This window comes from Anguilla rostrata, chromosome 7, assembly GCF_018555375.3.
Source record: "Anguilla rostrata isolate EN2019 chromosome 7, ASM1855537v3, whole genome shotgun sequence".
Lineage (NCBI taxonomy): Eukaryota > Metazoa > Chordata > Actinopteri > Anguilliformes > Anguillidae > Anguilla > Anguilla rostrata.
The window spans coordinates 4,997,210-5,018,353 of record NC_057939.1 but is presented as its reverse complement, the minus strand read 5'-3'; the positions used below and the strand labels follow the sequence as shown (position 1 = coordinate 5,018,353).

The window sequence follows — 21,144 nt, the reverse complement described above, 5'->3', positions numbered from 1 at the left end:
TGATTGAGAACTTTTGTGCTGGAGAGCATTTACAAGCGGTTGAATAAGCCCACGGTGTCATAGAGTTTCCTGAGCCAGATGGGCACGGTGGGTTTCGCTGTACTGCAGATTTGGGCCGTTCTGCAGGAAACGTGCAGCCGCATTGCAGGTCTCGTATGTCCGTGAACGCGACGTCCATAACCTGCACTCTAATCCCGTCTCTGGTCTGAACCCTGTCTCTGCACGCAGCAGTGTCTGAGGCAGAAGGAAGGACAAGGACAGGCCCTCACCAATAGTTTTTATATGACGAAAATGAATTTATCTGGCCGTGACCCGATCCAGACCCCACGCCTATCTGTATTCAAAGAGCTACACTTGGTCTACAGGTGGAAAGCTCTTAAAACTGAGCAATCCACCTCAATTAGATATATTATTAAAAGACATTTGTGTAGTTTGTATTTTTAAATATATTTTAATATTTGAATATATAAACGTGATTTAAATGTGAAATGTATGTATGTCCATGCTTTTTTTTCCAGTGTTAATGAAGTGCACTTAACCTCCTATGAAAAAAAAGTAGAAAATTAAATACATTGTTTTTGGGAATTAAAAATGTCAGAAAAATGAGTTGACCTGTCAGCCGAAAGATTTCATCAATAACACTGAGCATTCTTCACCGCCCGGTCTCTCAGGAGAACATTTTAACTGCGAAGAGAAAGAAAGCGTCGCTCGGCGAATGAACGTGATCCTGGCGACAGCCGAATATTTGTTTTTCTTTTTCGTAATTAATCTGCCTCAGCCTGCCCCGGAACGCGAAACCCAGTCAGTTTATGTGCGCCATCATTTTTAATGGGGAGAAGTTCACCCAACAGGAGCGATAAAATGAAAGTTTTGACTGAACGCTTTTTTGCCTCTGATGACAAGCCGGCAGCAGTCCCGCCTGTTCTTTACGACCCCGTCCTTCGCCAGACGAGCACTCTGGGACAAGACTGCATCCTGGGCTGACACTGAGGGGAAAAAAAAAAAAGTTAAAAAAATATTCAGACGCGGATAAATTACACACTACAGCTCATAAATGCCTGCGCTCTGATTGGCCCGTCCGTCTGATCCCAGAGATGCTGTTGACCTGTCTGTTCAGTGCCCCGTTTGCAAAGCCACTTTTCTCCAAATTCACTAATGGGCCAAAAATAAGGTACCGTGTTGAATTTACTGCTGCAGCAGGAGCTTACCGTTGTGCCAGACCCGAGGTTCTGTTGCCGATTAGTTAGTTTGCCAGGCAATTATTTAAAACGAAATGTCGCAAAATTTGGGAGGCACCTAGCTCACAGTTCTCAACAGTCGATAAATGTGATGAAAATTACTGTTTTGAAAAAACTGTTTTGTGGTAGCGCGAATAAGTGGCATTAGATAAATTATATTCCACAAAATTGGAAGGGCAAATTGTAGTGAGTCTGTGATTTTGGATAAGAAGGCATTTCCATCAAGGAGCTTGATAAGGAGCCGGACGGGCCTGTGGGCTGTTGTGTTTATCTCCTGACACAGCCACCCTCAAAAAAAAAAAAAAAAAAATCTGCAAAGGACAGAAAAAGCAAAGCAGTTCAGCAGGAAAGTGACTTTGAATCTACTTCAGGTGGCATAGATTATTGAAAGCTTGCAGTTCCCCTGTTCTGCCAGCAGTGTCACTGTTGAGCGTGTGAATTTTGTACCAGTCCGGGCCTGAATTTGTGGCAGTCTGCGCTCCTGAATTAGCCTTCCTGGCTAATTGTGGCACATTTAATGTGTTATTAATGTTTTTGTCCCAGTCAATTAAAGTGATAATAAATAACCCGCGAGCGCTCTGTGGTTTGGGGCTGAGCGGTTTCCCGTCCGTCGTCTGTCGGCAGATGGAGGAGAAGAACAGGCAGCTGCAGGAGAGGCTGGAGCTGGCCGAGCAGAAGCTGCAGCAGACCATGAGGAAGGCGGAGACGCTGCCGGAGGTGGAGGCCGAGCTGGCCCAGCGGATCGCGGCTCTCACCAAGGTACAGGCCTCCGGGGAGACACGCGACCCACAATGCCGTGCGCTCACACGGGACACGCAGACGTGCAGGTGTGTGTGTGTGTCCACTGACGCCACTCGACCCGAGACTCACCAAGGTACAGGCCTCCGGGGAGACACACCTCCCACAATGCCGTGCGTGCTACACGGGACACGCACGGACACGCCAGTGAGGGTACACAGGTGTGTGTGTATGTGTGTGTGTGTTGACTGACGTCGCTTGACCCCGGACTTCCAAAGAGTCTGTGAGATTCAAAACCCTGTCACTAGAGGGCGTCTGTGCTTTAGGGGGTTACTCACCTCAGGTACTGGAGGACCACAGCTCCTGCAGACATCCTGAGTTTGTACCACACTTCCCGATCGACACCATACTCAATTTAAATTCTTTACCTTCAGTTCTGAGGGTTTAAGTGTTTTTTTAAAAACACACGCAGCATCGAGGACCAGAGCTGAGAATGCCTTTCGTAATCCACTGAGAATGATTCAGGGGCATGGCTGAATACATAATGCTAATAGGGTAAATTAGCGAAACAGTCAGCATTATTCCATTAGTAGGCCTTTGTATCTGGTTGGTTAAGTGATCTGTAGATGTAACAGCGTCTAAGTGTGTGTAGTGAACTCGTGTTGTTGCAGTTTGCGGGGCCAGTATTTCTGGGCAGTGGTAGAAATCGGCCAGCCAACACATGGAGGAGACTTGAAGCCATGATTAAGTGGCCATGGCTCACAGTGGTTTGCGGTATAGTCAGTTTTTCCTTCGGTATGGTCATTTGAAATTGAAATCCTCCTCACACTGGGAGCCTGCCCGGCATCGTCCACCATCGCCATTTATCAGGTATAGAATTATACAGAGTGACGGGATAATTTAGTGGCCACTGCTAACCGAGCATTTATCAGCGAAATACAGTTACAGCACAGCCACACTAATCACAAGGAACAGATGCTAATCTTTCCTTCCTGATAACCCCCCCCCCCCTCCCGGCACTGATCTCACATCCCTGCTAAACAGGCTGCATGGTGTCACACGTGACATCACAGAACTGATCAGAGATCGGTGTTCTAAAGAGAAGAAGGGAGGGGTAAGGGAGTGCTTCGAAATGGAAACCGTGTTCCGTCCTGTGTATCTGAAATATTGTTTTAGATCCCTTCCTGTTTTTTGTGTATTATTTTGTTATACTATTACAATTGCTTGAAGGCTTGCGCATGTTTAATTTCAACGTGCTAATATTGATAAATATCTTTATTGCGTATAAGGGTAATTCCTACTGGGCTGCACAAAGTGTCTTGCTAAGTGGTTTGATTACAAGTCTTATATCACCCACTCTTAATTTATCTCTGCAGGCCAGAAATACATGAGGCGAGCTGTCTTTATAATAACGATCATATTAATCTGAGAGGTAATGAGGAACAGCATGAGAAAGGAGTGCTTTAGAAATTCCATGTCTTCTGGTGACAAAATGTTTGTGTTATATTTTGTATAAATGTCTATGTATGACTAATAGTTCCATAAATATGACTAGAAAACATTGTTGCAAATGTCAAAATGCTAAACTGCTAGCGCCCATGGATATGCACTCCTACACATTGTCACATAATATTTGTTCATCCGAACTAGTGTTCACAACAATTTAAACTGAGGATAGAACTATCCAGATATTCACAAACTTTTGCCAACATGTCCAGGCACCAAGTTTGAAGTTAAACAAACAATCCATACAAATAAACGGGCATCTAATTAACAATAAAAACTCACTGAAATATATTATGGTAATTTAATTTAAACACACGGTGTTTGGTGGGATGTGCCAAGCACATACCAGGTAGATGGCCCTTACACGGGTGTTTGCTAAGTTCTCAGTGAATCTTTCCTAGTGTTAAGGATCACTCAAGGTGCCCTTTAATAAAAGATGAGCATAATGCCAGTTCAGTGCCTGTTATCTGAAAGCGGATTTAGTGTGTATGTGTGTCTGTGTGTGTTTTTGGTTTTTTTTACCCAGTGTTCTTACACATGATTTGTCCCTCTCCTCTCCCCCTTCATCCCGTTAGTCTGACCCAAGCTCCTCTTCCTCACCTGGTGATTATCAGTATGTTACGGAAGCAAAACCCCAGGACACGAGCCTCATACGTAGGAAGGTAGTCTCACAGGACGTCACTTTCTGTCGCTGATTACAATCCATCTGACTTCCTCCTTGATTTATTCCTTTTTATTTGATTTGTTTTTGAGTTTTATTTTGTTGTGTTTCTGTCTGTCGTAGCGAGCCATCGTTGGGTTTCCGCTTCTGGGCTTTGGTTTTCTGTCCTGTGTGTGTGTGTGTGTGTGTGTGTGTGTGTGTGTGTGAGAGAGAGGCAGGGTTCTGCTGGAGCTGTGGGGAAAACTGCATGACACATCTGGCTGGTATCTCGCGCGCTCTTTGACTAAACCTCCACGGCAACCTCTCCTCTGTTTCTTTATATCTGCCTGTCAGTCTCTCTCTCCCTCGCTGTCTCTCTCTCTCCATCACTTTCTGTCTCACCCATTCTGTGTCTCTCACTCTTTTTTTGTCTCTCACTCTCTCTGTCTCTCTCTCTCATTCCCTCTTTCTCATCTCTATCTCCCTCGCTCCAAGTTTCTCTTTCCCTCTCCCTCTCTCTGTCTCTCTCTCTCTCTCTCCGTCTTTCTCACTCTCTCTCTCCCTCTCTCCAACGGTCTCTCCCTCTCTCTGTCTCACTCTCTCTCTCCCTCTCCCTCTTTCACCTGACGCATAGTGAGCAGTCCTCTACAGCTGCTTGCCTGAATGACATCCCCCTCCTCACGCTTCAGTGTCTCCTAGGTCTGAATGAACGTTCGGAGCTGGTAGTCTGCAGAAGATATAGAAGCTTTGGCTTGTCTGTCTTGCCTTCCTGCCTGCCCACACGTGTCACATCCATGGCTGCTAAAATGGCGGGACCCCTTTCTCCCCCCCCCTCCCCACCCCCTCCTTCTCCCCCCCTCTCAGGCCGAAGAGCGCCATGGGAGCATCGAGGAGCGCATGCGTCACCTGGAGGGCCAGCTTGAGGAGAAGAACCAGGAGCTCCACAGAGTGAGTACTAGCCTAGCGCCACTGCACGCCGCTTTGCCAATCAGATAATGGCCGCCAGATGTCACCGTCATCAAGCAAACAGCAAGCGAAGCTGCTGGCTGCATGTTTCTCCATGTTTAGAGTTTACTGCTTATTCTCCAGTGGGTCCAGGGTATGGCTTAATTCATGTTTACTGCAGTAGGGATCCTGGAATTGTTCTGCCTCTACAGCTAGGCTAATTGTCTGCGACAGCGAAGATTATTATGATCCAGCAGTCCAATTTTTTTGTGTAATATATATATATATATGTGTATACAGTATATCTATATTGGAACAAAAACGTGTTCAATATAAAAAAAGCAGTTATATACTCAATATCTCAAAGCCATATTTAAAAGCAGTGGATTTTGTGTTTTTCAGTGTTCGTTCAAGTAACCATGGCCCTGCATTTCTTTTCAAGACGTCACACATAGCATTCAGTAACTGAATACAACAAATGCGGAGTATATTCCAGAGATTGGCAGTAGAGCTTGGTAAAGATACAAGAGGTGATTTCATAACGTTACTTTAAAAGCAGCGTTTGTAACACCATGATTGTCAGCTGCTTTTTTTTCTTCCAAGTGGTTATTTAAAAAGTGCCTATCAGAAACAGTTCGGTTTTAAGTGTTTTGATGTCATTTTTGTAAATTATCACATATAACTGAGTCAGCAGGAGTGGCTGCAGTTTCAACAAGATACAGCGATTTGCGCATGAAAATCCTTGCAGATGGCTGTTGTGAAATGAGGCCCTGATCCTGATTTGGCATGTTGTAATTTTTAATTTTTTTTTTTCCGTTTGAATCTTCAGGCCAGGCAGAGGGAGAAAATGAACGAGGAGCACAACAAGCGCCTGTCGGACACCGTCGACCGGCTTCTGACCGAGTCCAACGAGCGACTGCAGCTGCACCTGAAGGAGAGAATGGCGGCGTTAGAAGAGAAGGTTAGCATAGGGAAAATAGCTGGAGGTTGGCAAGTGATGTCATGTTAATTTGCATATTTGTGATGTCACCGCACACTCATTCGCATATGAAAGTCACGCATTGCATGAAGGCAGGGGAATTTCTGGAATGGAGTGCCAGGAATAGAGTAGAATATTTTATATCTTACAGGTGTATTATTTTGATTTATATACGTTGCTGGATTTGTTGCTAGGCTCTTCTTTTGAAATGTAGTCATTAAAGCTGCCTGAAAAGTCGCCAAGTTGGTTAACAGTAAAGGTAAGATGTGTAATGGCGCAGAAAATTCTGTCAATTACTGTGGAGCCACACAGGAAGCTATGCGCTTACCATTACCATAAATTAACGTGGAAAGCCTGAGTCTGTTTCGGTGATATACTGTACCATTGATTTCTCTGGAAGACAGTTCCCTTTCCTGACGCATTCAATTGTTGTCTCTGTTTCAGAATGTGTTGATTCAGGACTCTGAAAACTTACGAAAACAGTTGGAAGATTCAATCCATGACAAAGTAGGTGTCCAAGGTTCAATAATTAAGTACATTTTCATCAGCCAGTTTTGTGTAGCGCTTTCTGGCATGAGCCAAGCTGAATGTGCCTTTGGCTACGCTGGAGTATATTTTTTTATGAAGTGAAATATTTCAATGAATTAAAATAATTTCCATTTTGTTGTTTTAATGCGAAGTGTTCCCGCCTGTGCCCTGTCTTCCCACCCAGACCCATCTTGTTGATGACATGGACAAGATGAGATCAGAACTGGACCAGCTCAGAATCAGGACCGGGTCCCTGACAGAACCGACCTTATCACGGTGAGTGAGCGTTTCGCTGGATTCACACACACAGTATTCACAGGAAGACCTAAAAATGATCAGTTCCTGTTCCTGTCTGTCTGAGAAAAACAAGCAGAATTCAATTAAACTGCGTTGAACCCAATCAGGAGCTCCGGCCAAAAAAAGAGGGAGGAATGTGGTACATTTCAAATGTTTCACTGTTGACAGCGCTGTTAACTTTTGATGTAGAAAATATATGCATTTCTAAACCCTCAGTCAAAATGATGAAAAAAGCATTTTGGTGAAATAGAGTGAACTGGCCTTTAAACCCTGGTTTTGAAAGGTGCTATATAAATACAGGATTGTTTACTTTTGTGTGCATGCTCAAAGCACTTGCAGTGGGTGAGGAGTTCAGTTAAACAACATGGGATTATAACTCTGGTTTAATTATGCATTTATCGTATGTCAAGAAATAAAATGCCCTCATAAGAGATGGTTATTGTTATAGTTTTCTTAAGGTTTATTCAGGCTTCATTGGCTGTTATGAATTAATTTAACATCCTCTACTTGATTATGTGCAGAATTTGTATTTTTCCATAGGTTTTTAGCGTGGATTTCATATTCATAACTGTACTTAATTGATTTGGACATATTCCAAAACTGCAATTTACTTCTCTGATCCCAGGATTTTAAAAATCCCCATAGTAACTAAAAAAAGATAATGAATAATTTAGAGCAATTTTTATCCACTTAGTGGCATGGGTTTCACACAACCGTTGACAGCGCTATTATGTTTAAGTAACATCATGAGTTTATTTCATTATTAAATGATCTATTTATACATATAGACTCCCCTTGGTTTTAACAGTTTTTGACTTGAATGTATTAACATATTCAGAAATATAGTGTTAAATTTAAATACCTGCATCATGTGAGATATTGCTCTGGATCTCATGTTAGCTCATTAAGATATGAATTTTAAACGAGTTGAGCCTGCTTTGGTTTCCGAAGCTAAATGAAAGTACAGCAACTGTGTACATGCAACTTACAGGCAACATAAGGGATATATTTCTAGAATGTTCTGAAAAAGGTTTTTTATTTTTGTGTTAAATGTTCCTGTCTCTCTCTCTCTCTCCCTCCTCCTCTCCCTCTCTCTCCCCCTCTCCCTCTCTCTCTCCTCCTTTCCCTCTTTCTCGCTCTCTCTCTCTGCTTCTCTCTCTCTCTCTCTCTCTGTCTCTCTCCCTCTCTCTCCTCCTCTCCCTCTTTCTCTCCTCTCTCTTCCCTCTTTCTCTCTCTCTCTCTCTCTTCTCCTCTCCCTCTCTCTCTCCTCTTTTCTCTCTCTCTCTCTCTCTCTCTCTCAGGTCTCACCTGGACACGTCCGCGGAGCTCCGCTTCTCCCTGGGCTCCCTGGCGGAGACCCAGTCGGAGCATTACAGGTCAGCCAGGGTCGTCCGGAGGCCCCGCAGGGGCCGGACCGGCATCCTCAGGGAAGAGCAGAAGGTGAGCTGAACCCCCCCCCCAAACCCCAGCAGGGCGAGCACAGGGGGACACAAAACCCAGCAGAGCAAGCAGAGGGGGCCACACAACCCAGGAGAGCAAGCACAGGGGCCACAAAACCCAACAGAGCAAGCACAGGGGCCACAAAACCCAACAGAGCAAGCAGAGGGGGACACAAAACCCAGCAGAGCAAGCATAGGGGCCCACAAACCCCATCAGAGCAAGCACAGGGGACACAAAACCCAGGAGAGCAAGAACAAGGGCCACAAAACACAACAGAGCAAGCAGAGGGGGCCAGAAAACCCAGCAGAGCAAGCACAGGGGACCACAAACCCCATCAGAGCAAGCACAGGGGATACAAAACCCAGGAGAGCAAGCACAGGGGCCACAAACCACAGCCGGACAAACAGAGGGGGTTCAGCCTGTTCAGTTCACACCTGAGCAGTCTGTCTTGTGCAATGGTGAGAAATTCAGAGCAGAGCAAATCCATGTAAGAAGTAGATGAACTGGGTCTTATCAAAGCATGTGTTTTAAAAGCCCCTGGGTTTATATCTGTGAGAGAGGATCAGATGACTGCTTTAATGACTTACTTACACCAGGTCTCTGTCTTGCTTTTTAACCTTGGAAGCTTTATGAGGTTTGATAAAGCCATTTTGGGCTACGCAGTGCTGTGTATTTTGAAATTCGCCTGGGTGGCGTTTCAAACGAGGGACAAAAAGATTAGTTTGCTTTTAGATAAAAGTCACAAGATAAGTCATAAGATTAGCCTTTACATCTTCGGTACGGGTGCCAAGCAGTTGTTAGAAATCTTCAGCTTTTTTTTTTTTTGCACACAAGAGCGATTCAGGCTTCAGCCGATGTGTAAGAAACTGCGAATGATAGCGGAGAGCCACGGGAAAGGCTAATCCGCTCGGCGGCTGTACCCCGTCCCTCGGGGTGAGACACAGACAGGAGGCAGGCGCTGGGCTAGCTTGTCTGATTTCAGCATTAATTAGCATTGCTTTGCAGTGTCCCAGGGTGCACCAGGGGCCAATGGATGGCTTATGAAGCAGTAAGCTCTCTGAGAATGTGGGGACGGTCATTAAGCAACAAACAGCGGTCCCCGATGCACGATTTTGCATCTGCCGACAGCAAAATTGATTTTTCCGAGTAGCCCAGAAAACTAAAGTGAAGTTGGAAAGGACTGTGCAGACAGAGAACAGAAACAAAATGCTTGACCTGCAGTCATGGAAACGTTTTAGACAGGAAATATTTTTAAACATTTTTCCCAGTCTACCTCTTGTCTACCTTTATAGAAAACAGGACACTATCTCTTGTTCATTCCCCATTCTTGTGTAAGGTAGGAACCAATATGGCAATATGACCGCTGGATATGCATGACACAAAGAAGATTCCCTTCCTCTAGTGCAAGGTTGACTAAGATCTCTTTTAGAACAGAGGAGAACATGGGTGCTCTTGACCCGTGCAGTGTCTGTGTTATTAGTATGTGTATGTGTATGACCCTGTGATCACCCCTGGGTCCTAATCAGTCCTGGGTCCCGTGTCCAGGCCAAGTCGCTGGGGGAGCAGGAGTGGCGGTCCCAGCAGCTGGGGGTTCTGGGTAGCCACCACTTCGAGAGCGACACGGAGATGTCGGACATCGACGACGACGACCGCGAGACGCTCTTCGGCTCCATGGACCTGCTCTCCCCCGGCGGGCACTCGGACGCCCAGACCCTGGCCATGATGCTCCAGGAGCAGCTGGACGCCATCAACAGGGAGATCCGGTCAGTCCCCCTCCCACAATCTCCTGCGGTCCAGAGTTGCCGAAGTGCTAGCGGTGCACGCAAACGGCCTTGGCAGCCGCTCAGTGTAATTGGACCCAGCGAAGGGTGAGAGAGATTTGCAGAGTTTCCCCCCCTTAGATCCGAACAACGTGATTGGTCGGCTGTCATTACTGCGGCCATTTTGCGCAGACGGCCGGGCGGGCAGACAGACAAACGTAACGGGCCGACCGCAGTACCCCCGGAGCGCGGGTAATCGTGCGCCCGTTAGCGCTGTTCAGAAGCTGCCCCCGTAGCGTTAGCCTTGTCCGGTGGCAGACGATGTTTTTTAAAACCTTTCGCTGCTGCATTTGGCAGTGCGCTGAGTTGGTTAGGTCCCGCCCCCGGCAGGCTTCGGAAGAGAGCCAGGCCAAGCCCTTTCATTCGCCGAGTTGCCGTATCCCAGTTTGACTTATTTGAGGCCATGTTGCATATTTGCCTCGATTCCATTGGCTGCCTGGATGCATTTTGATGTCATTCTGAAGGCGGAGCTACAAGGGCAGTGAAGGTTTTGAGCACACGCTCCCTCCCCCTCATCACCGGAATCTGACAAGACCGCCCTGCCCCCCACCCCCGCTGTGCGGGTTTCCGTGGTGATGTAACCGAGTTTATGAGCGACACTAATTGATCTGCCGCTGACTGCATCACGCTCGCTGCCAAGAGCAGTGCCGTAGAGCACAAGGGAGTGGGGGGGGTCTGTCCAGTGGAACGAACGCCATTAAACTAGCCCGCGGCCCGAATCGCATCACATTACCTCTCTGCTGTCTTTCCACGGCGTGTGCGTCAGCTTGCTTCACAGCAGCGCGTGCAGCGATGCAGCGTTCTGACGGACGGGAGGAAATTGAATCAGCGGTGCTTTATTTCATACCCGCGACAGTTTACAAGGCTTACAGTGATATTACTGCTCCCAAACTACTGCAGCTGCCATGTCTGAGTTACGCAAACGGCAGCATACTGTACGTCCAGTGGACACATCGTTTACAGCAGCATACTGTAAGTCCAGTGGACACATTATATACAGCAGCATACTGTAAGTCCAGTGGACACATTATATACAGCAGCATACTGTAAGTCCAGTGGACACATTATATACAGCAGCATACTGTACGTCCAGTGGACACATTATATACAGCAGCATACTGTACGTCCAGTGGACACATCGTTTACAGCAGCATACTGTAAGTCCAGTGGACACATAGTTTACAGCAGCATACTGTATGTCCAGTGGACACATCGTTTACAGCAGCATACTGTACGTCCAGTGGACACATAGTTTACAGCAGCATACTGTATGTCCAGTGGACACATGGTTTACTGCAGCACAACACAGCACTGTAGTGTCTGATCACAGTGCACGTATGTGACACGAGGGTTCTGTGATGCAACCGGCTTGTAAGCTCGTGAAGCTTGCAAAGCCAGGCCAGGCTTGTAAACTTCACTGTGGATCGCAGTGGCTCATTTCTATTCAAACCCCCCGTCTGCATTAACGAGCGAATTTGGCAGGTAAGTGGCAGTTTTATAATTCTTATTGAAAATAGGACTTGCTTGACAGTGCTGACCCAGATATCGGATATCAACGTTTGAATCAAGGGACTTTAGCTCTCGGCTGATTTGCAAGTGAAGTGGTCTGCGTGGTTATGAGTAACGAACTGGCTTTTTTACCCCGTTAATCTGTACACTTTACTTTTAATTTGTGCACCCCTTGGGTCTCTCAGATAGTTTCAAGTGCAGATCTTGATGGAGATCCTTAAAACCCTGAGAGGTGAAAACTGTGCCAGGCCTCGCGTGTCTGAGTGGTGCTCATCTCAACTGTCATATTTTGTCAGTGTGACTGGGGCAGAGGGAATAATGTAATGAAAGGGCTTTAGCATTTAATTCGATGGTAATCTCTTATCTGCATTGGTGATCACATCTCTTAGTGCAGAGCTCCGTTGCATTCATGATCCAGCAAGGACGGCATTATGATGATAATAAACAGAGGGCACACTGCCTCTCATTCCACACGAAGACTACAAGAGCTGTTTTGCTGGAAAGCTGAGGCATTTCCTCTCTCTCTCTCTCTCTCTCTCTCTCTCTCTCTCTCTCTCTCTCTCTCTCTCTCTCTCTCTCTCTCCTCCTCCTCTCCCCTCGTCTCTTCCCCCCCTCTCTCCCTCCCTCCCACAGGCTAATCCAGGAGGAGAAGGAGTCGACGGAGCTGAGGGCGGAGGAGATCGAGAACCGCGTGGCCAGCGTCAGCCTGGAGGGGCTCAACCTGGCACGCGTCCACCACCCAGGGACGTCCATCACTGCCTCGGCCACCGCCTCCTCCCTGGCCAGCTCCTCCCCTCCCAGCGGGCACTCCACCCCGAAGCTCACGCCCCGCAGCCCCGCCCGGGACATGGAGCGCATGGGCGTCATGACGCTGGTACCGCGCGCCCGTTCGCTCGCATTTATTAACCCTTTCAGGCGTGAGATCGCGAATACTGTATGTGATCGGAATGTTCCTAGCCGAACATTCTATTCTAATGCTGGTGTCACAGTCACTACTGGTGACTGAAAGCAACGGAGTTCTAGAACACTGACTCAGAATTTTGAACAAAAATTATTCCAGAAAGCCTACTCTTCGAAGGGTTAAATACATGTACGGACAAGTTCTTCAGATTCAGTCCTCTAGATACTACTGCCAGTGAGGTGCTTGATTGGATAAGATCAGCCATAAAAAAATTAAAAAAACAGACAGGATAAAAATACATTTGTTCCAACTAAAAGAATGGCATCCTGGCATTAGCAAAGACCACGTAATGTGGAAAACCATTTGTAATAATATTAAATATATGACATGCAATAAAAAAGGAGAATTAGTGCAATTTCTAGGGTTTTACTCACAAAGTGGACATTTTTGCTTACGGGCTGTAAAACTGTGGAATGGATTGGGAGTTGAGCACAGGCCGATGGGTTTGGGGGAGATTTGTGGCTTTGGGTCGTTGTACGAAGCTTTGTCTAGGGGTGGTTTTGGTTTCTATCGGGGGGAGACTGAGGGGGATCAAGGAGGAACGTTAAGAATGACCTTAATATGGCAGTGCTAAATACTTTCTACCCTTTTATTTTATTTTTTTGCTGGTCCTCTAGCATTGTAATAAAGAAATAAATCGGTCCCCTGAAGTGGGGGTGTTGGTGGTGTACAACTTAAGAAAAGGTCAGCTATTTTTTTCTTTCGGGTTGGCAATCTAGGTTGTCAAAGCACATGATGGGGAGTGGACAGGAGCTCTGAAATACGTCATGACCTTTCTGTCGAAGTGCAGTGAAATAAACCGGACCGCATTCATTTTGAGCAGTGCACATTATTGCTGGAAGAATTTATTGGTTTTCCTTCGACGAGTTTAAGGCCCAGTTATTAGTTCTTTGATGAATGGACATTGCTTATTTTTCCCTTTCCTCTGTAGGGGTTTTTTTTTTTAAAAGCTCTTGCGCTGCAGCCATTGGTCTGTCTGAATGTAGTCGACGTGGGGACCGTGGACCGTTTTGTGGAAGGGGTTTAGGATATCTCAACATTTGTGAAATGCGAGGAATATATTTAACATTTTCCCCTCGATCGCATTAGAGTTGAGAATTATGGAAGCCTGTAAAATTTGGCGTTGCCCATCCAGATTGCTTCTTGTGGTTCAATCAGTTGCACTGAACTTGGAAAATTTTTGTTTATCTGTCATCTAGTGATCGACAGCTTTCTTCACTGAATGATGAATTATGGTGAAGGAATGAATAGAAAGCACAACAATGCGGGAATTTTTGTTTTATGAGATAATTTTATGTCACGCAACGTAGAGGCCGTTATTTAAAGGGAGCTGAAACAATGGGCGTGCTCAGTACTCAGGATGAACCGATAGATAATCCTTTTGTGGCAAATACTGTACCTCAGAGTGACAAAAGGCGAGTCTGTCAAAGGATCTCGTCTGGGCGTACAAAGGCTCTCGACTTGAAAGGAGAAGCGTGTTTTCCGAGAGCACGCGCTACAGTAGTTCTGAAAAAAAAACCTGAAAAGTCTGAAATATAAAAGGAAGGCATCCGATGCTTTGCGGTCACTAACATTGTTTCGAGGGGAAGCGCAGATTTAGAACAGTTTCCTAAAAAAAATTGAGAATCCAGAAACTTCAAATCCGTCCATCGACCGCTACAAACCGCTGCAAACCTGCTGTCAGGCCTTTTTGCGTGTTATTTTATTTTATTTTTTTCCCACGGGTTTTAAACTTGAACTTGTCACGGACTAACGCTCGAAGCGGCCCCCTTGGGTGTGTAACCAGGCACAGTTGTGTTTGTCACTTTACCCCCCCAACCCTGCCGCAGCTTTAACACCCCCAGTGTCTCCTCCGTCTCTGTGTTTGGTACACAAGATGCCTTTGAACTAAAAATACTGAGATCCCCGTGGAGCCCCGCTCGAGAGGGTCGTGATATGTTAATGTCCACACAGCTCCCAGGGGCATTTTAAGGAATGAGCCTTTGATTTTATTGATCCTGCTAATTAATCTTAGCACACAGGGGCAGCCTGTTTTTTTTTCTTCTGTTTTTTAAATACCCTTTTCAGAATAGCCTCTTAGACTTGCGTTTTAGCAACGATGACTCATTTGTCATTGAGTGCGTGCGTGACAATAAAAAGGGGTCAGATATGTAAATTCTGTATAATTATGTATCTATGGCAACCTAATCGCAATGTGTTCAAGGTTGTGGGGTTTTTTTTTTCCCCCCCTCACTGATACTGACTGCTGTGTTTTTCTTTTCTCCAATCCCCTGTGACTGCCTGTAGCCCAGCGATTTGAGGAAACACAGGAGAAAGGTACGGCCATATCGAGTGATCATCATCATTATGAGCATTTTCAGGATTATGAAGTATGGTTTTGCCGTAATGCCTGAAGTCGCTTGGCATGCTTTGCACAAATGTAGCTTATATAAGGAAGTTTCATTTTCAACCAGAAAATATCACCATTTAAGTAGCTGCCTTTTAGTTAAAGCTTAAAGTTTTATCCAAAAGTTCTCGCTTTACGTATTTTGTCAGATGGTGCTGGTGGAACTGTCACACTCAGCGCAAAGTGTTGAAACTGAAAGATGGTCCCGCTGTGGACGGGACCGATGACGTTTTTGCCCCCCCCCCCTCCCCCCCCCCATCGCGGCTGTCCGGACAGGCGGCCCAGAGGCGGCCACCACAAGCGAGACGCCCCGCCCGCACACGCCCGACAAGCGCATGCCCAGACCTCCGCCGCGCCTCCGCCCACGCCCCGACGCCCTCCCCCCGCCACGCCCCTCGCCCCCACCCCCCGCCCGCATGCCGCGCCCCCACGCCCCCCCACCCCCCCACCCCGCACGCCCCTCCCACCCCTCACCGCCCCCCCCTCCCCCCCGCCCTGCTGCAAGTCCCAGCTCACGTCTCGGTCGTCAGCGCGCATTCTAAACAAAGCCCACACGCTAAACTTCTTAACTCCTTGCGGATTTTCCGTGAATGGTCACGTGGTCTGTTGGCAGCCATATTTATCACGTAACCGGGTGTGTAAAAAAGCCAGTCGCTCGGGAAATGCTCGCGGTTCTCATTGGTCAGAGCCGTGAGTGACGCCGCGGGGTCATGTGATCTCTTCGCAGTTTGGCGGCGACCCTGGAGGCGGAGGCCAGCGCCCTGAGCAGCGTGACCAGCAGCCAGGACTCGCTGCACAAGCAGCCCAAAAAAAAGGGCATCAAGTCTTCCATCGGGCGGCTCTTCGGCAAGAAGGAGAAGGCCCGGCTGGGTCAGCTGGCCAAGGAAATGGGGGTGCCTGGCCAAGGTGACGTTCTCCTCCCCCCCAAATCTGCTCAGAAACATGGCCGGACGGCCTTCGTCAGATGTAGGACGTTTCAAACAACACTGGTTCAAACTGCAGGCGCTGGACCCGTGGTCCTGGTGGGCTACAGTCCAGTCCAGGTCCTTCAGCTCTTATGCCGGAAGGTTGAGGTGTTAATTAGTCAGCCGTTGATGTGTCACCGCGCTCTCGAAGCGCCCGTGAGGACAGCGAACCCGCTGGACTGCGGACGGACCGGACGTGCCGAGCTCAGCATTCGCAGTCTGAAGCAGCGGCCCGCACTTTGCCGAGTCTGCAGTTTTTTATTGTTTTTTCTTTTCTCCCCCCTCCCGTTCGCCCGTGAGCTATGCTCTGCTAAACCGGCTATAACCTGGGGGCCAGCCCCCCCCCCCCCCCCGGATCGGCCGGAGGGCGTATCGCCGCGGTTACAGGCGTGGGGGAGACTTACATTGAATCTGACAGGTAACCTTGGTCCGGAGGCCCCCCCTCTGGAGTTGGGCCTCGTTAGCACCCTGCTGTTGAATTCCCAGGGCGCGTTTTTGGGGTTTGACTGAGGGCCGCTCCCGTGGAATGCTAATGCCCTACCGCTGGGGCGGGAGCACGCGCGCCCCCGGGCGTTATCGAAATCAAAACGCGGGAAGTCAAAGTAACTGGAGAGGAAGGATGACAAACAGCAGTTTAGCTACAGGTGTCATATCAGTTATCATTTCAGCCTTATATCGTGCCGCGCTTTATGACGGCAGTCGTAAACGTTCTGCCCGTTATGAGAAGCTTGTCTTGCAGACCTTTTCGTAACCTAATTTCATTTTACAAGCTTATTTTATAGGAGGGTAGAATAATATAAAATTGCCAGGCTGCCATCATAAATAAGTCTTTCAGCAATGATATGCAAGTACCCTGAAACCATGCCTTAAGGATCTATAGTAATTAGTCTGTTAAAGATGTGCCATTCTGACTTATTTTTTACTTGTAAATTTACTGAAAACAGTCGTGGGGACATTGATATGCCGTAAGCCATGCACTGAATATATCTTACACGTGGTTGTGTCATGTGTCATGTTGTGTCATGTGATGTAACAGGAGGGGCTGACCCCTCCCCCTCTCCCTGATAGTTATGTCTGATCCGGAGCTGATTGGTCAGGAGATGGCGATGGGGAAGCTTGGAACCCAGGCAGAGAAGGACAGGAGACTGAAGAAGAAGTAAGCATATCTGTTCCTCAACCAATTAGAGCATCGTTTGCCCGCACAACCAATGAAAACTCAGTCTGCTCTCCTCTGTAAAGTCGGTTGAGTGCACTGGAACACTAATCATGTTGTCTGCCTCTTTATTCGTGATATTATATTATAATATTATATTGCATTGTGTACTGTAAAGTGAAGCCATAGAACAATATAAGCTGCGTATTTCAGTGCTGTTGAGAAATGGCTGAGTATTGCTCTGGGAAATATTTGATACATTTCTCATGCCCCTGTGCTTGACTCAGCTCCCACTCTTCAGTCGTCAGTCTCTTTGTGTGGCAGCCCAGAGACAAACCCGCATGCATTCTGAATGGCCTAGTGTACCAGCCTCCCCCCAGTACTTTGATTTCAGCTGATTTACTTCAAGCTCAGGTGCAAGACACAAGATCCCAATGCTGACACCAAAGCGTTTGGTAGTGGAATAAAAATGCCTTCTTTCCACAGGCTTCCCGTCAAACTTTTATATCAGGGGTGTCCAATCTTATCTGAAATGTTTGCGTGCATGTTTTTGTTTTAGCCTAGCTCTAAGACACCTGATTCTACTTATCAAGGTCTCAATTGAAGACCATGATTAGTTCAAAAGTTAAATCAAGCTTTTCAGTGCTGTGCTAAAACACAAAACCTGCACCTACACCGGCCGTTTTGTGGATAATATTGTATGCCTTATTATCCACAAAACTTATCTTATACATTCGGTATGGCCATTTTGTATTAGTGCTGCTTCCCTTTGGCCTTTGCGAGGACCCGCATTTTGAAAGTCTTTAGGAGGACCTGGATACCCGGATGTCCTGGAACTCATGCAGGTCTCCGGTTATTTCCCTGTGTCTCGGAGGGAATGAATTAACACTGCTGTGGAAGCAGAAGCAGAGTGCATGAAAGTACAGTAAATACAGAGAGACAACTGAACTGAACTATTGACTTCATTAATCTCCCGCGCTGGTACTGTCTCAGTTCATGTGCCTTTTATTTTAGGCTCTCTCTCTTCTTAAACCGTCGCAGAATTTTAACAAACGCCACAAAGCCTGTTTCAATGCATTTGAGACCCTGCAAATGTTTTCCTTTGCGTTCCGCATTCTGCATGCAGTAGAATTCTTATTTCTTTCCCCCGAAAGAACCGACGTCTCAGATGGATGTACACATTCAGGGCACATTTGTTTGTGTCTCAGTTTTTTGTTTCCCCATCAAAACCTGGAATACGTTACCTTCATTAGCAGTGTTTTGTTCAACAGGTGATAAGCAGGAGGTGTGGTGTGTGCCGGTGGCTGTGTGTGTGTTCTGTGTTCTCCAGAGACGTCTCCCAGATCAGACGCCTTGCATCTTGCAGTGTTGATGCCTCCGGTGCATGCCGTTGACATGCTTGCAAATCTACATGCTTTGCTTCATTTCCTTCAGCTACAGCCACTTTCAAATGTGTTTGTATGCCTTTTGGGATGACCGATCAGCACTATACTGCTGTACATCTCAATATGATTTTTTCCCCCCCTTTTTTTTTTCCAAATTCTCCTGCACGGTGTATTTTTGGGTCACCAAATTGGAAAGTCTTTTCTTTTTTTGTCCAGAATGACTGAAATGTGCATCTCTTCAGGAAGTGGAATTAAGATGTCGTTGAACTCCCGAGGGGAAGCGCCTGTGCTCTGTTGCGCTCGTGCAAACTTCTCTCTGCTCTCTGATAGGCCGCCGCAGGATGCCGCGCCCCCCCCCCCCTCCCCCCCCGAGTGTCCTTGCTTCTTGACTCTTGAAATTTCTTACTGTGTTGCGTGCGGGCATGTGTGTGTGCGCGCGTGCGTGCGTGTGCGTGCGTTTGTGTGTGTGCGTCCATGGAGACAGGGTTACATGCTCATTAATATTTATGTTCTTTTTGTTTCTCCATCATCCTCTCTCTCTCTCTCCTCTCATCACATGACACACTAACAAAGTGGGTAAGTTGGTGGTGGTGAGGATGCTGGGTATGCCGTTGTCAGCGCTGTGTCCCGTGTCCGTCCGCTGTCCGTCGTTGCTTCCCTTCCTTCGCGTGCGTCTGTGTCCTCCTGTCTGTCCCTCACTAACAAGACGGCGCTGGAGCGGACGTCTCTTCCTCTTTTTATATTGTTTTTTTGTCGTGCATCTGCGTCGCATTTCTTTCTTCCCAGAGCTCCAAAGAGGACACGTTCGTACTGTGGCTGAGCTGAGTGTGTGTGTGTGTGTGTGTGTGTGTGAGAATAATGAGCCTATATTTATCTCAGAATGCTGGAGCTCTCCCTCCCCGCTCGATGACCTCTGTCGTGTGATTGAGAGCGTGTGAGAAATAACCAGACCTGTTCCTGGTTATAGGTTCTTAAATCCTGTTCATTTATTTTTTCTGTTTTTTTTTTTGTTTTTTGTTTTTTTTGTCCTAACTGTTTTGTTCCCTTCCCAGCTGTGTTCAGTGGACGTACACTGCTGTGTGTTCACTCAGAACTGAAAATCAGTCACTAGTTAAGGTAGCGCTGTGCTACATTGTACTGCAGTGTGCTGCTGTAGCAATGTTATCGAGGGGAAAAGATAGTATTGCAGGAGTGTGCCAAAATAGGATGCTCAAGTCTAAACCCCAATAAAACAACTATACAGCATGATAAGCTTTGCTTAAAATGGATGGATTTCATGAGAGAAAATAACATGACATTGATCTAGGGTGGAGTTGCTGTTTCCACCAGTGGAAGCTGGGAGGATTTAAAACTGGCCATCAACGTCTGTGGGAACTTCACTGAAAAATATATGGGTTCAAGGCAGTAACAAAACAAGGAAATAAAAACAGTTTCTCGGAAAGAGTAAGATTCAGCCATCACACAAAGTTGTTCGGCCAAAAAAAAAAAGCCCCTTTTTTGATGCACCACATTGAAAAAAAAGATCCCGAACAACTTGCCTGACCGCTCATAATGTGTCCCAACCGAGGTCTTATTTCGCTGCTTGGATGCTCGTTCAGCTTCTTCAGTCTCAGTGCAGCGAAGTTTCTGTTCAGTTTATCTAAGGTGACCACACATTGGATTTCAAAAACATAAGAGGACGGGGCCGGGGCGGGAGTCATGAGCATAATTCCAGGCCGTTTGTTTATATACGGTCAGTGGAGTGAGCAACGCCCAACCGCGCATTTCTCAGGAACTTAGAAATCCCGCCTGGGCGGATATTTTCTGGCCCAAAAAAGAAGAAAAGTCTGGGAAGAAAAAGAGGACGTCTGGTCGGCCCGAGTTTATCCGCGGCGAGTTTTTCGGCAGTAACGCTCCCCTGCAGCCCAGAGGGGCATCAGAACCCGGGCGTCGCTCAGTCCTCTTTCCGCACGTGACCCTCCGGCACGGTTCTGCCTAACGTTCTCCGAGGAACCGGCACATTATTAGCCGCCTCTCCCAAAATAAGGGTTGAGGCAAAGGCGTCTGTCTGTTCTCCCTTGATAAGGTGCTGTTTGTCCCCCCGTTTGAGAACGACAGCGCCTCGCCACACTGCTCTCACGGGCGAAGCAGGGGCCAAAATAATTTTTATTCCATTTTAGACGGGTCGCCTCCGGTCCCCATTCCCAAAATAGTTTAGTTGCAGTCCAAAAAAAAAGAACTGAATTGGAGTGATTCATTTCAGAAAAAAAAAATTGATTTAAAAAAAAAAAGTGGTTTATTGTGGATGGAAAAATATAGAATAGAATAGAAACGGATTTATCTGGAAAGTGCATGCGTTTGTAAGCAAACATAACAACCTCCATTCTCAAAAGAGACTGAATCCTCTTAAAAACTGAACATCTCTCACAGGGTTGATAAATTTGTAGTCGCAGAGTTTTTGCAGCGTGGCTGGAATTGCCGCCGTAGTGCGTCAGAAGTGAAATGACGGGGTGTAGCTGCCAAGGAACTGGGCGTCTGACCAGAAAATTGTAGGTTCAACTGCTATTTTCATTGTACCCTCGGTCAAACCACGTCATCCGAATGTCTTCATTAGGTAGTTAGCTTTTTAAAATGTTATCGTTGTACCGTGTCCCACGCTCAGGTCTGCCAAGCAG

At 46.9% G+C, this 21,144-nt stretch overlaps 1 protein-coding gene across 1 annotated transcript in view; it reads left to right on the top strand.

Moving 5' to 3' along the window:
- ppfia2 (PTPRF interacting protein alpha 2) overlaps positions 1–21,144 on the top strand; it is a 158,972-nt gene that overhangs the window by 121,857 nt on the left and 15,971 nt on the right. Inside the window, exons 9-19 of the mRNA XM_064342029.1 lie at positions 1,863–1,997; positions 4,987–5,070; positions 5,897–6,028; positions 6,491–6,553; positions 6,759–6,850; positions 8,173–8,311; positions 9,857–10,074; positions 12,274–12,514; positions 14,888–14,917; positions 15,707–15,893; positions 17,021–17,108. Coding sequence (XP_064198099.1) covers positions 1,863–1,997; positions 4,987–5,070; positions 5,897–6,028; positions 6,491–6,553; positions 6,759–6,850; positions 8,173–8,311; positions 9,857–10,074; positions 12,274–12,514; positions 14,888–14,917; positions 15,707–15,893; positions 17,021–17,108 — 1,409 coding nt within the window. The remainder of the gene's footprint in view (positions 1–1,862; positions 1,998–4,986; positions 5,071–5,896; positions 6,029–6,490; positions 6,554–6,758; positions 6,851–8,172; positions 8,312–9,856; positions 10,075–12,273; positions 12,515–14,887; positions 14,918–15,706; positions 15,894–17,020; positions 17,109–21,144) is intronic.